The sequence below is a fragment of the Lathyrus oleraceus genome, chromosome 2 (assembly GCF_024323335.1).
Source record: "Lathyrus oleraceus cultivar Zhongwan6 chromosome 2, CAAS_Psat_ZW6_1.0, whole genome shotgun sequence".
NCBI lineage: Eukaryota > Viridiplantae > Streptophyta > Magnoliopsida > Fabales > Fabaceae > Lathyrus > Lathyrus oleraceus.
In genome coordinates, this window is record NC_066580.1 from 378,421,401 (window position 1) to 378,435,359 (window position 13,959).

The 13,959-nt window shown below is 36.8% G+C and overlaps 1 protein-coding gene across 2 annotated transcripts in view; it reads right to left on the reverse strand.

Moving 5' to 3' along the window:
* Window positions 1-3,182, reverse strand: part of LOC127119601 (vesicle transport v-SNARE 12) — a 4,678-nt gene extending 1,496 nt beyond the window's left edge. Inside the window, exons 1-3 of one of the 2 annotated variants that reach the window (XM_051049859.1) lie at window positions 2,890-3,182; window positions 1,145-1,203; window positions 847-1,035 (exon numbers count right to left, since the gene is read on the reverse strand). In XM_051049859.1, coding sequence (XP_050905816.1) covers window positions 847-1,035; window positions 1,145-1,203; window positions 2,890-2,986 — 345 coding nt within the window. In that variant the 5' untranslated portion in view covers window positions 2,987-3,182. Of the gene's footprint in view, window positions 1-846; window positions 1,036-1,144; window positions 1,358-2,889 lie in introns of both variants that reach the window. The other variant, XM_051049860.1, reaches the window with a different exon arrangement.
* Between the last annotated feature and the right edge of the window lie 10,777 nt (window positions 3,183-13,959).

The window sequence follows — 13,959 nt, forward strand, 5'->3', positions numbered from 1 at the left end:
GACTAGGTTCCACTCGTTGGAACTTGGAACTGGGTTTTAGCTCATATGAGCTGAGTAGTTCATTTACCTAATTGGTCTATTGTGTTCATTGCAAACTTGCACTGACGGGTTTGTTCATGTTTCCAGATTCATGACTTTATGTTAGGAACTATGGGATTGAGACTCAATACAACATCATGCATGTATGGAACAAGACATAAATATGCCTAGAAGCAAGAAGCTTCAATCTTTTGATGTGAAATTAGAGAAATGATCGGAAAATTCTTTCTTGGAAGCCAAACCTTGCAGGAGCAAGAAGCTTGTTCATCCGAATCACCATGAATCCATCTCCTATCTTCTCTAATTCCTCTATTTATCTTCTCTTCCTATGAGTTCCTGAACTTCTCAGGTTAGGGAATGATGATTCCCAATTTACAAAATATGACTCCTTGAATCTCAACCCAAGTTTCTATATTTCAAATGAGTGTATGCTTCTACTATTCATGCTTTCCACGCCCATATTGCAGTTTCTACTTCCACTGCCAGATTTATGGAAGCTACTTCTACTCAAGTTTCTATATTAGTAACAAAGGAAACATTCAGTCACATTAAAATATCACACTATGAAGAGCCTTTATAGTAGTTAGTTTGATTAACTTGTGAAGAAACTTTCACTCATGATCCCATTAAGGAGATACAGAAGAGAATAAAACATATCTGACAAACAAACTAGAAACAACTTTATTTTCCCGCTTTAGGGCTCTGTAAGACTCTAACCAGGGACAAGAAAGTCACGAGCTTCCTTCTTTCATTTTCAAGAAATATATACTATGTATGAAGTAAAATATTCGAGAGTTCTAGACATACCAAATATGCATCTGCCCTTCCGGTCTCCAACAAATCGTCCCGAGCAGCCTGATCAGCTGTGGGAGATGTTAATCTTTTAAATTCTTTTTTCAAGTTATTTAGATCAGATTTATATTCCCTCAACTTTGCAAGAAGCATTGCTTTTACACTTGGCTGCAGACTTCTTGCCTCAAGGTCCATCTTCCGAATCTAGAGAGGGAGAGATAAGTGAGGGAAATTAAAAAAATATATATATAAAATTTAAAAACTTCATAAGCATAAAAGCCATGAAATGTAAGGAAACACTTCAACATTGTACCAGAACATCTGCGTCATCAAGTCCAGTTTTGATCTCAGAAATTTTTTGCAGCTTCTCTTCTGAAATTAGTATTGATCACAACGAAAAATCAGTAACAGGATCTAATGTAAGAAAAAATGGTATTGACATATATTTATGTGGCAGTGAGAGAAACATGCTCATGAAACATTTGACCCACGGCACAGTAAATATCATCCAGCTTCTCCAGCAAAACTGTTTGGGAATTAAATTCCAATGAGTGAACAATGTCAACAAAAGAAACATATGATCATATCTATGTCAATCCATAGGTACCAAATATGCAGTACTCTTCAATATATGTTTGTTGGCCAAATATATGCACAAGGGTATGTTTAGTTGGTATGATATGACAATCGATTAATTGGTGTTTTCTAAAACCTTTTGAAAATCAAATATCAAATAATACATGTAATCTTTTTTTTTAATTAGTAATAATATATCTATTATATATGTAATCAATGATGTGTAAGTATGTTGTTTTCTTTTATGTGAAGAGGAGTCACGATGAAGAGTTAAAGTTGTTGCAGTGGGACTAGAAAGCCCCGTGTTCTTCCAGTCATAAAACCAGTGTATTATTGCAGAGAATAGTGGTTCCCCCTCCCCTTTTCCGCCATTTAGTTGTAACAACTAACAAGAGCTCTCATCCTCCTATGTGTTGTCGGAATATCATAGTTAGCATCCATTCCTACATGTGTTCCCCATAGAACTAAAACAAAAACAAAAAAACATTGTTGTTTACGTGAATTGAATTTAGCTGAGAGATCGACTAATTACTATCAACAATGGTTTCCTTTTCTTCAGATGATTTCATTGAGAAATGAACTATGTCCTTCAACTATGAGTTCTTTAACTACTCAATAGAGTGTCAAGTGAGGTGAACAAAGCTAGCAAAACTAGCAAATCATGATAAAATAGTAAAGACTTGCAATTAAAGGTAAATTGCAAATGAAAAAAAGAGCTGCATTATTGATGCATGTTAGTCATTCTATACATCTGGTATTTATAGATAAACTATGAGCGGCCTCTGTCTACCAAGATTCCTATCAACAAAACAGCTGCACACGCTCGGATTAACAAATATCCAGCTGCAGGCATGTTTCCTCTAGCCACGTCCCTATCTCCTACTTAGGTGGAGCTTCAGCACTTCTGCTTTTTCAGCTTCGTGGCCATGGAATCCATTCCTTGGCGCGCAAATCACTTCATCTTTGACAAAATTGGCAACACAAAGTTGCTAAAAACTCCCATTAAAATAATGAATTTTTACCCATAGACCTAAAGTGTTAAATGGAAAGGAGTGGCCCATTTGATACTCCGACATTTCTACTCATAAGTTATCTCATAACCTCCACTAAGCTTAATCAAATCAACCATTATGTTTGGATATCATGAAAAGAACGAAGCAAAATTGAAAGGATCAGAATGGAATGAAGATTACATTCCATCGTTTGAGTATTTTAAGAAATATAATGATAAGTGATGGAATGGAATCCATACCACTCCATTCTGCTCTGCTTCATCCAATAAGAAACCTAATATCAGTAACAGAATAAAGTAAAATGATAAAATCAAACACTGTTGACATAAAACACTTGATCAAATCATATAGCAGTAGCACAAAATGATTCAACGGCACAATTTGCTACGAATCAGATTCAGAGCAATGAATTGAAGTCCAAAACAAGTAAACAACAATAATGAAAAAGTGGAGTTAGAATTGGAACTACCTTTGTCAGAAAGAAGAGAAGCGGAACTGCATTTGCGGGAGAGATTAGCAGAGAGTTCGCAATATTGGCGTTCGTATCCTTCGAAAACTTGACTCATCTTCTTAATTTACTGGGAAACCTTGTTCTGAAGTTGGATCGAATTGCAGTGTGAGGGATCTGAAGGAGAAGAGGAAGTGCGGTGATTTCACCAAAGGTTGGGGAGGGGAGGATCGCGTGCGGTTTGGATACTTTGGACTTTAGTCATGTTGTTATAGCTTTGCCGGTTGCCGGTTGCTTGTGAAGTTAAGCCGTACAAGTCAGAAGTCAATATTCTTATAGTCCCTCCATTCATTTTTTTAGAATCCAAAATTATATATGACCTTGCATTTGTTAGCATTACTATGCATAGCATGTCTCAAGGTTAGATAAAATGAGATGAGTGTTTGATTATCCAATATAAAATATTGAATTAAAGAATCACGGTAGTGGAATGAAAGTATCCTAAGTAAAATTAGAGTAGAAGAAAATGTTTAAAGAATAGTTCAGGTGTAAAATTGTTGAAAATTGAGAAAAGTATAAGATAAGAAAGTTAAGAAATAAAAAAAGACTTGCATTTAATTTTGATTAACTTGGATAAGGTGTATGATAGAGTTGCGAGAGATTTTTGTGAAAATCTCTAGAGAAGAAGGGGTTAGAATTACTTATATATGAGTTATCTAAAATATGTATGAAAGGGTATCGACTAGTGTGTAGACACAGGGTAGATAGACAAACGAGTTTCCCATTACAATAAGATTGCAGCAAGGTTCAACTCTAAGTCCCTACCTTTTTGTTTTAATTTTAAATGTACTTGTGGAACACATTCAAGAGGTAGCACTGATATGTATGCATTTTGCAGATAATATAGTTCAACTATTTGGAGATTCAAAGGAGGATTTAAATGAGATTTTTGAGACTTTGACACAAGCCTTAGAAACCCATGACTTTTGCCTAAGCAGAAGTAATACAGGGTATATGAAATGTATATTCAACAAAATGAGAAGCGTTTCTAACCTTGAGGTAAAAGATGGAGACAATATTATCTCACAAGTCATGTGTTTTAAATATCTTGGATCTGTAATACAAACGGATGGAGAAATATAAGGGGGAACTCTTCACAAAAATCAGTTTATGACGTAATGATCTCATCAGGTAGACCATTGAACCATAGACGAGCTGGTCAGACCAGGGTCAGGGCGAACAACTTACATTTAGACGCTTCGTCACCGCTGAAGTAGTTCAGTCGGTCATTGACGAATTGGACGAGTTGGACGCTTTGTCTTTCTTCTCTTTGGTCAGGTCTGGGACATCATTATGAGTTCTTCTTAACGCAACCTCTTGTACAATGTTTCCATGAGGAGAAGCGTTATAGAGGCTCTCTTCGAGGCGTTGGAGACTTTCTTCGAATGCATGGGAATTTTGATGTCGAACGAGGTTGTACATATAGTTCGAAAGTTCGTTTGCACCTTGCAAACTGAGGTTTAATTATAACACTTGGAGTCAAGGCAATGCTTTTGGTTTAGAGGCTAGAGGTAGAATAGGAGCTTCAATAAGAGTTGGGCGAACAAATCCGGCTATTTGAGAAGCCTGGATCATATCTGGATGCAATGAAATCATCCTTCCAATATTTGTGATGCCTTGCAAAGAAGGTAGAGGTTGTTGACTAATTGTTGCTATAGAAACATCGACATCAATTTGAAACTTGTTGATATATATATATATATATATATATATATATATATATATATATATATATATATATATATATATATATATATATATATATATAGCGGGAAATTCATGATCATCAAGTTATTGACAAGCTAGAGATCAATTAACAAGAGTCGTCACCGCGCTTTTATTATTTCCAAGGAAAAAGTACGAACAAAACCCAAATAGTAAGAAGTTTTCAAATAAAAACTAATAAAAATCAGAGATCACAGGTAAGGGGGTTGGTTACACAGAGGAAAGGTGTTAGCACTCAAAGTGTCCTAGGTACTCCTAAGGAGCCCTTTTTGTGTGCATATGTATTTTGTACAAAGTGATGTTTACAAACAATTAGAATGAGGGGATGAGAAAAAGAACTCATTAATTATATTTTGGTGTTTGACAAGACCTTCGGTCTTGTGCCTATGTACCACCATATAAATGAGGGATCAAAACCTCGTAGTTCGTGCTATAAATTTCAAGATGAGTGTGTTGGTTTTAACAAAATTTAAGTTTGAAAGGCATAAAGGCCTAAAAATGGTGTGAATGAGTTAGTTCTTTTTGGCTTTTTGAAGGTTTAAGTCAAGTATAGTTAAGTCTATTTACAAGTTTGATTTAAGAAAATAAGTTTGAAAATGCAATGGCACACGGCCAAAGTTTCTATCTTTTTTTGCAAAAGATGGTCAAAGTTAGAACAAAAGTAGTTCACATAAAGAAGGTTTTGAAAATGGAGGGAAAGATTTTGAAATTAAAGAAATGGGGAGGAGATGAAGAGACTACCCTATGAACAAAAATTTAAAAGTTTAAAGTTGAAAAGATCTGACCAAATGGGAGCAATCCAATAGACAAGTATGTCAATAGAAACCCAGAATTCCTTTGGACTTTTTAGAATCAAACAACATACAAATGCACAATTATATCAATCTTGAATAGCAAAGGCATCAAATAAAGATGGCCCCATCCAAGCTTATCCACTTCATGATCTTCTTCAAAATAGCCTATGTAGCAGATGCATTCTACAAGTCACAGGTTCAACATAACAACTTAACAATGATCAATGTTGCAGATGAACTGGAGAGATCTTGGATGATGTATCAGATGAATTTCCAAATTGCAAGTACTTGGTTCTTCAACAAATTGGCATTGGCCAAGTCCATTAGTAAAGGAATGTTGCCTAAATTCTAAGTCCAATTGGGCAAGATCAAACCAACAGTCCACTCAAAAGTCTTTTAGGGTTTTTGGTTATTATTATGTACATTAATGGTCAAAGACCACACAAACAAGCAAACAAAACAATATCACACAATATGGTCCAAGTGGACAAAGTGAAAATTACATTAACATAAACAATTAGAATGATATGTATAATGGCAAATGATATAAAGTGCTAAAAGTAAATTGCATTAAAGTAAAGACTTGAAATTAAAAGTTAATGGTTAGTAAGTTAGTAGTTAGTTTTGTTTTGCTTTTTGATTTCAAGACATTATTTGGAGAACACTCAACCCACTTACCACAAGCATGAATCCTTGAACCAAAACATCTTCCTAAGGAAGGAAAGAAGGCCAAGTTTCCACACAATACCATGGAAGAGGGGAGACTTACAATCTCACTAACTAGAATGTTTATGCCTTTTATGTCACAAATTTAGCGCTATGTTAAGCAATCGTAATTGGACTTATGTAGAAGTCACAACTATTTGAGGTCGGGCAATGGACTTTTGGTGTTAATGTATGTTGGAGACATAGTATTATGAACTATGCTCATTAAACATACCACACACAAAAATATGCAAAAGGTGTGGCCTAATCTCATCCATACTCATGTTAATCTTTCAATCAACTAGCATTAGGACTTTGAGATGTCATTGGCCAATGGGAAATGAATGGATGAGGAAGGAGAATTAAATGAAAAGGGAAAGGGATGAATGAGATCACAAATTGGTCAAAGGAGGACTTTTACCAAATTAATATTATTCATTCATTTTGGAAGATGGAATGTACATTTCACCAATCCCCTAAATCCAATAATATTAACTTGACAAAGTCAAATCAACCTTGACCAAGGCCCAACAACAAATAAGAAACTCAATTAAGTCAATCCAAATGGTCAACACAATTAAAATGGCATTTATTCAATTAAAAATAATAAAATAATGCATTAAATTCAAATATGTTTTGTCCAAATCCTAAAACCTCATCAAAACACCAAATAAATGGCCATGAGATTTATCATAGGTCAAACAAGGTCAAAGGACCTTGGAGAAAAAAATTCATAATTTTTGGACACTTAAAAATATTTTTAAACAATTAAAAATAAATGAAAAATCAATTAATTCATGAAAAATATTAATAATGATCCAAAAAATAATTTTAATTCAGAATATGAAAGAGAAAAATATTTGAAATTTTTTGATGAAAGTCCCATATTTTTTGGATCAATATTAAATTTATTATGAATTATTGAAGAAAATGGAATTAAAATAAAATTCAGAAAATGCTAAATTACGTGGACCATCAGATCTCCCTCATTAATTGAGGTGGCAGATCTAATGATCCAAAACGCGTGTTCCACCAATGTCCTAGTCAACCGCGTGGCAAATGAAGTAATCAACATCAACTCTCCAGATTATAACGTGGGACTTGGATCAAGTGGTTCAGAGGTGAGACACCTCATCGCTGGAGCCAGAGCTCCGGTGAGCTCCACCGGTCTGGTTAAGATGATCCATCACCAAAATAATAATCAAGGACATGATCTTAAAGAAAAAACATCACTGAGCACGAATATCACCTCCAATTCCTCCAATTCCAAATATATTAAGAGATATGTGGAATTGAAAAATGAGGTTCATGATCTAAGTTGCTTCGATTTGGCCTCAAAGCAACTCAATCTTCTTTCCTACATTGGTAGGACTTCAGACAACTCAAGAATCAATGGAATTGAGCAACAATTTAAGAGAATCAAAGAGTTTAAAATTTCTGCAAATTACCTTCAATGGAGGTCTGAACTGGTTAGATCTTGATCCGAATTGTGCTTAGCTTCACTTCACTTGCTTGCAGGAGAGGAATGGAAAGGCTTAGAAGCAGTGGATTCCTGGAGATTTGAATTCCAAAACAATGGAGATTCAAGCTCAAATTCAAATGAATTTATCAGGGTTATCCTATGAGAGTGAGGGGTTTTCAATGGGGATTCAAAGCTGGCGCAATGTGTGTGTTAATTCTAAGCAAATGCAGCTATATATATAGCCAAATCCATGTGATATTTGCACACTCTTTTCAACCTTCCAAATTTGGCAAATGATGATAGCATGGTGCATGGGCGCGCATAGGCCCATGAAATGATGGTTTGAAGTCCAAAATGAATGATCAGATGTGTTGGAGCTAGCTTGGAATGCAAGGCAATTGAACATTGATGTTTGAAGTTGATCCATGCCAAATGATATCAACTTGTTTAAGTCATGCGCTGCCTATGCATTCCAAGTCCAAAATGAATGAATTTGAGCTCTTTGGAAAGGTGAGATCAAGAGGAACAAGATTGATGTTGAACACTTTTTAATTTGGAGCTTGGAACTTGGAGAAATTTGAGGTGGAAGTTTGGAAAAAATTGACATATCAAAAATTTTCTAAGTGTCAAGCCATATGTCTCAATATTCCACCTTGCTTAACTTTTTATGGGAGCTTCAAATGAGAAAAGTGTATTCATCAAAGTTGTATCTATCTCAAATTCCTTCAAAATGGTCACCAATTTCATGCCATTTGGATTTTAAATGATAGAGTTATGCATTTTTGAAGTTTGGAAAAATCACTTGATCAATGGTATAGGTCAAAAGTGACCTATAATGTAGCCTCATATCACATGTTCAAAGAAGTTTAATTAGCTCCCACTACAAACATCAAAGTTGAAGTAGACACATTGAATTTGATTGTGCAACTTGGAAATCTTTCATATCATAAAACTTGAGCAAGTTATGGCCTTGGGAAGTTGACTTTCAAATTAGGGTTTAGACAAAATGACCTATAATGTTCCAACATAAAAAATGACTTTCCAAGCAAAACTAGCTCTAGGTCTAAACATGAAAATTGTTTGAAATGCCATTTAGAGTAAATTTTATTTTGGAATAATTTTCATATGATGCAAATTGTAGGAGATAGGATCTAGGGAGACCCAGTTTTGATCAGATGAATTCATCTGGCCAACCACCATCAACCAACTTGCTAATTTCCAATTCTCTTGAATTCCTTGGCTCATGGTAGATCATATATGCATAAGATGATGAATTTTGAAGTGTCCCTTGAGAAATTTTATCAATTGGTAAGATAGCTTGTTGGAGAAGTTACTCAAGATACCCAGTAAAACTAGGGTTTCCAAGGCAAATCACCCTCAAACTCTTGAAGCAAACTTGATCAATCTAACATGTAGAGGACATTGGGACTCATATATGATGTTCATAACCATTATTGAATCAATTCTTGGTTGTGCTCTTTGTTCATGAGGGTCTCAAACCCTAGATGTGATCTTGATGAATCAATGAGATCAAGCCCTACCTACAAAAGAGTTAGGCAAATACAAAGACATATTTTTGGTATTTTGGTTAGTAAAATGATAATATACAAGTATGATATAACCACCAAGTGCTTGGTGATCTCTCCCAAAACAAACCCAATGAAAAGGGGTAAGGAGGATGCCAAGGTATGATCCCAATGCTAATGCTTATGATGGAATTACATGAGGGATCTTAGGGTCAAAATTGGGGTCTTACAGCTGCCCCTATTTAAGGACATTCTAACTGAGGAGGTGAAGGTTAAAATCTTTGGCTCGACTCAGTAGAATGGGCTTAAATAACAACATAGAGAAACAAATTTTGGTCCCTAAGAGACCTCATGGTGCTTATGATATGAATGCAAAAGCAAACGCTCTGTGAGGAGATATTGCCATAAAGAAATCAGGGAGACTAAAAATCCGCAGAAGCACAATGCATTCCATAAGGAAAACTCACTGGGGAGACAGAGACTCTGGGGGGGGGGGGGTAAAAAGGGTTATGTGTAGGCCAGGCTACGACTTAAAACCTCTGGGGGACTCGAGGAAATCCATATAAAAAATGGAAAGACTCAGCCAGGGAAACAACGACATCTGCAAGGGATATGAATAAGTCAGGATAAAACTGAAATACTCGACTCGTGCAGAGGAACAACGATTTCACTACGGAAATACGCACTCAACTCAACTGGGGAGAAAAACTTCAACACAAGAGGAGCAGAAATCTATTACCTATTACCTATTATCGGGTAAGGAGATAACAAAATCTGACAGGGAGAACATCCATCATCGATTAAGATGAACATATCAAGGATGACTCGCTGAGGAAAAGCTAGGGGGAATATTCATTACCGGTTACTGGGTAGGAATAGCCTTGCTAGGAAAAACTGCAGAAAATAGGATTTACAACTACCAGTTACTGGGCAGAAGACCAAGGGTGAGAGTATCCGTCATCGGTTAGGATGCACATATCAAGGATAAACTCAACAAGGAAGAAAATCAGTCATCGGTTAAGATGAACATATCAAGGATAGACTTGCCTGGGGCTGTCAAGGAGGATACCCGTCATCGGTTAGGATGAACATATCAAGGATATACCAACTGAACAACAAAGGGGAAATTACATCTATCAAAAACTGGATAGAAAACCGTCGGAGAGAAAATCCGTCACCGGTTAAGATGAACATGTCAAGGATTAAATCTGCGAGGGGACAAAGTAGGATTTACAACTACCGATTACTAGGTAGAATACCAAATCAAAGAGAAAATCTGTCACCGGTTAAAGTGAACATATCAAGGATAGACTCTGAAAAGGGAAATAAAAGTAGGGATTACATCTATCAGTTACTAGATAGAATACCAAATCAAAGAGAAAATCCGTCACCGGTTAAAGTGAACATATCAAGGATATACTCTAAAAAGGGAAATAAAAGTAGGGATTACATCTATCAGTTACTGGATAGAATACCAAAGAAGAGAATATCCGTCACTGGTTAAAGTGAACATATCAAGGGTAGACTCCACGGGGGAAGAAAAGATATCCGTCACCGGTTAGGATGAACATATCAAGGATATACTTTTCAAGGAATAGATCCATTAGGGATTCTGCTGAGGAGAGAAAAAAAGGGTACTTTTGCCGGATATTGGGCAAGAAGTAACAAACCACAAGCTAAGAAGAATATTACCAGTTACTGGGTAATATACTCTTAGGGGACCAGGATATCTATCTAGGTAAGAGCTAGAAAGAAAATGGTCAATCAAGACTCAACCCAATGAGGATATAACTCAAGGGGAGTAATTCCATCCAGAAAATTTACTGGAGAGTGTAATACCCCAAAATTTACCCTTCATTTTTCCTGGAAGCATATGCTTTACACCTCATGCATGCATTCATTCTTAGGTCATTTAGCATTTTCATTTCATCATGGCAATCGGAATATTTTTTCAAAAAAAAAAACGAAAAACGAAAATAAAATAAAATAAAATAAATAAATAAATAATTAAATAAATAAATTAAATAAATAAAAGAAAAACTTTGGACTTGGGCCTCTCTCATCTGAGCCCACAAGTCCACAAAAATCAGGTTATAAATTCAGAGTTTCAGTGAAAGAAAATTCATTCTACTCCTATTATCCTGACTGGAGGAAAAAGATAGTGAGAGAAGAGCTAACAGAGTTCAGAGCAACCTCCAAACCCTGAAGGGAACTCAACTGCACATAATCACCTCTGCCTCACATAAACCCTAAAGATTGTTTTGTAAACCTCACGGGTGCAACTCAATTTCAATCAAGCTCTCCAATCAGGTTTGCCTTATTCCCATAATTTTATGCTCTTAATTTGAATCATCTGAGTGTATGAGGTATTATGGGTGAATTTGATACCCTTTTGATGTATGTGTTTGACAAGAGGTTTAGGCCTCCTACCCTTGGTTGCTTTTTGTGAGCTTTTTGTGAATTTTAATGGCATGATTCATGTGGTTACATTTTGATTTGGGGGCAACTCTTGGTTACCCTATTTTGTTTCTCTAACCTGTTTGTTGAGTTTTGTTTTGTAAGGGCTCATATGACTCTTGCAGAGATGGTTTGCCTGGTGTTCCACTTTATTTGTGGGATACCACCTGGAGGTTTCATTCCGATTACCTGTACTGACTCACTTTCTTTGATGGTGTTAGCTTGGAAGGATCTCAGGGTTTCCTTGTTCCGTTAATTACTGTTACTTCGGATCTTTATCCGTGTGGTACTTTTACATTTTCCCGTATTTTTACCGCTTTCTTAGCTGGAAGACCTCGATAGGAGGCAATGTTTTGTGTGTTTACTTTATGCAGGTTCCTTCGTCAAGGACTGCCTTTTTGCATGAGCATCCCAAACCCTAACCCTTCATTGATTTTTCTTCTCCTAAACACACGTTTACTCATTCTACTACAGGTGAGTAAGTCTCCAAAGGTCGAGCATCCGGTAGATTGCATAGTAACGTCGTTCGTCCAAAACCCAATCCATAACCCCGTAGTTAGCCGAACTACGGCTTACTCTGATTCTCATTCCAAATGAGATACGTAGGCATAAGACGCGATGTCTTAGCGAGCACACATCCCCCAACCCATAGGTCAGCCGAGCTACGAAGACTCTGATTCTCATATTCAGATGAGATACGTATGCAGTGGACGCGACATCCGCGCGAGTCATTTTCATTTAACCCTTTTTTAGTAAACAACACAAGATAAACTCACACCTTTTAGACAAGAACTACAAAAGTGGATCCCGTAGAGTACTACGGATGCGTAGGGGTGCTAATACCTTCCCTTCGCATAACCGACTCCCGAACCCAAGATTTGGTTGCGAGACCTTGCCTTTTCCTTTCCTCTTTTCAGGTTTACTTCGAGCGTTTCCCTTCCCTCCTTTGGGATAAATAACGCACGGTGGCGACTCTTCTGTCATTTTCTTTCGCCAATTGTTTTTTTGCACACTGTATTTTTCAGGTTGCGACAGCTGGCGACTCTGCTGGGGACCCGGTTCCCCTAAGCGAGTCCCTCCTAGCTTTTGTAGTTTGTTTGTTTATTGGGTGTTCATGCTTTTGTACAGTTATTTATTTACCTGCTTTACCTTATTGCATTGTGTACATATCATTGCTGTATCCGTTGGCTGGCTATGGCTGCTTGGTGATCTTTGTGAGATGAGTTTTATACCCGAACTCGAGTGCACTTAGGATAGGAGAATGGCATAGTCTTGTCGACTTGTGCAGAGTTATTCCTTAGCAAGTTGACTTGCAAGCCCATTCACTTGGTGGAGGTCATGTTGAGATCAATAATGTCACACAAGTAAGTTGTGGTTAGACATTACTTTTTCCAATATAGACCTTAGAAGCCGAGGACCTTAGTTTACCAAACCCATCTTGGCCTATTCGTAGGACGTAGTGCGAAAGTCGTTCAAGTGTAAGATTTGATTCGATTGTTACACGATACTACATTCATAAGAGTCTCTCTTGAGAATATTTTTGGAATACGAGTAGTCGTTCCTCCGATAATATCCGAAAGATGGGATTGTGACTATGGGAACCTTTTGTAGAACATGTTTGGCAGGTTTAAACCTTAGTACACTCCTTTTGGGTGGTTCTTAACCTAAACTCCATGCTCGTGACTTGCAACAAGCCCTTGATTCATGGTTGATCCGATCAGGTATCCTTAATATCAATGAAACTTGGGTGTTGATAAGGTGTAAACCATAATCCACCAAAATGGGTGGTTGATATTAAGGATAACATGATCCATCCCATGACCTTTGTTTGGTGTGCTCTTAATTTCTCTCCAGACAGTGCAACATGATAGATGTTCAAGCAAATACAACGATCCTGATTCCCATGCCACTGTACTGCATTCACATCATTTTGTATCACATAATCATTCACACATGCTTATCCATTTCTGTGGGGTTTATATCTTCTACTTGATTCTAGTCGGAATTTTCTTGGTTCTCCTCAACGACTTAGTCTTTTTTTTTACATCGTTTATCTATTGAGAGATTGGAATCAAGGGGGTAGAATACCTTTGGAATTGATAAACATGTCATTGCATTTACATATTCATTAGCATGTCTTGCATAATAGGTACCGCCATAGTGTTCTCAGTTTGTTTGGTGTTCCATCGACAGGATAGCTGACCCAGGCATTCACCGGTACGGTACCCGCAGAAACCAACAAAGACTAATGGAAAGCCTACAGGTAGAGTTCGCCGAGATGAAAATCCGCATGAATCAATTCATGGATGTGGTTCAAGGGGTGGCTCAGGGACAGCAAGAGCTCAGACAGATGATATAGAGG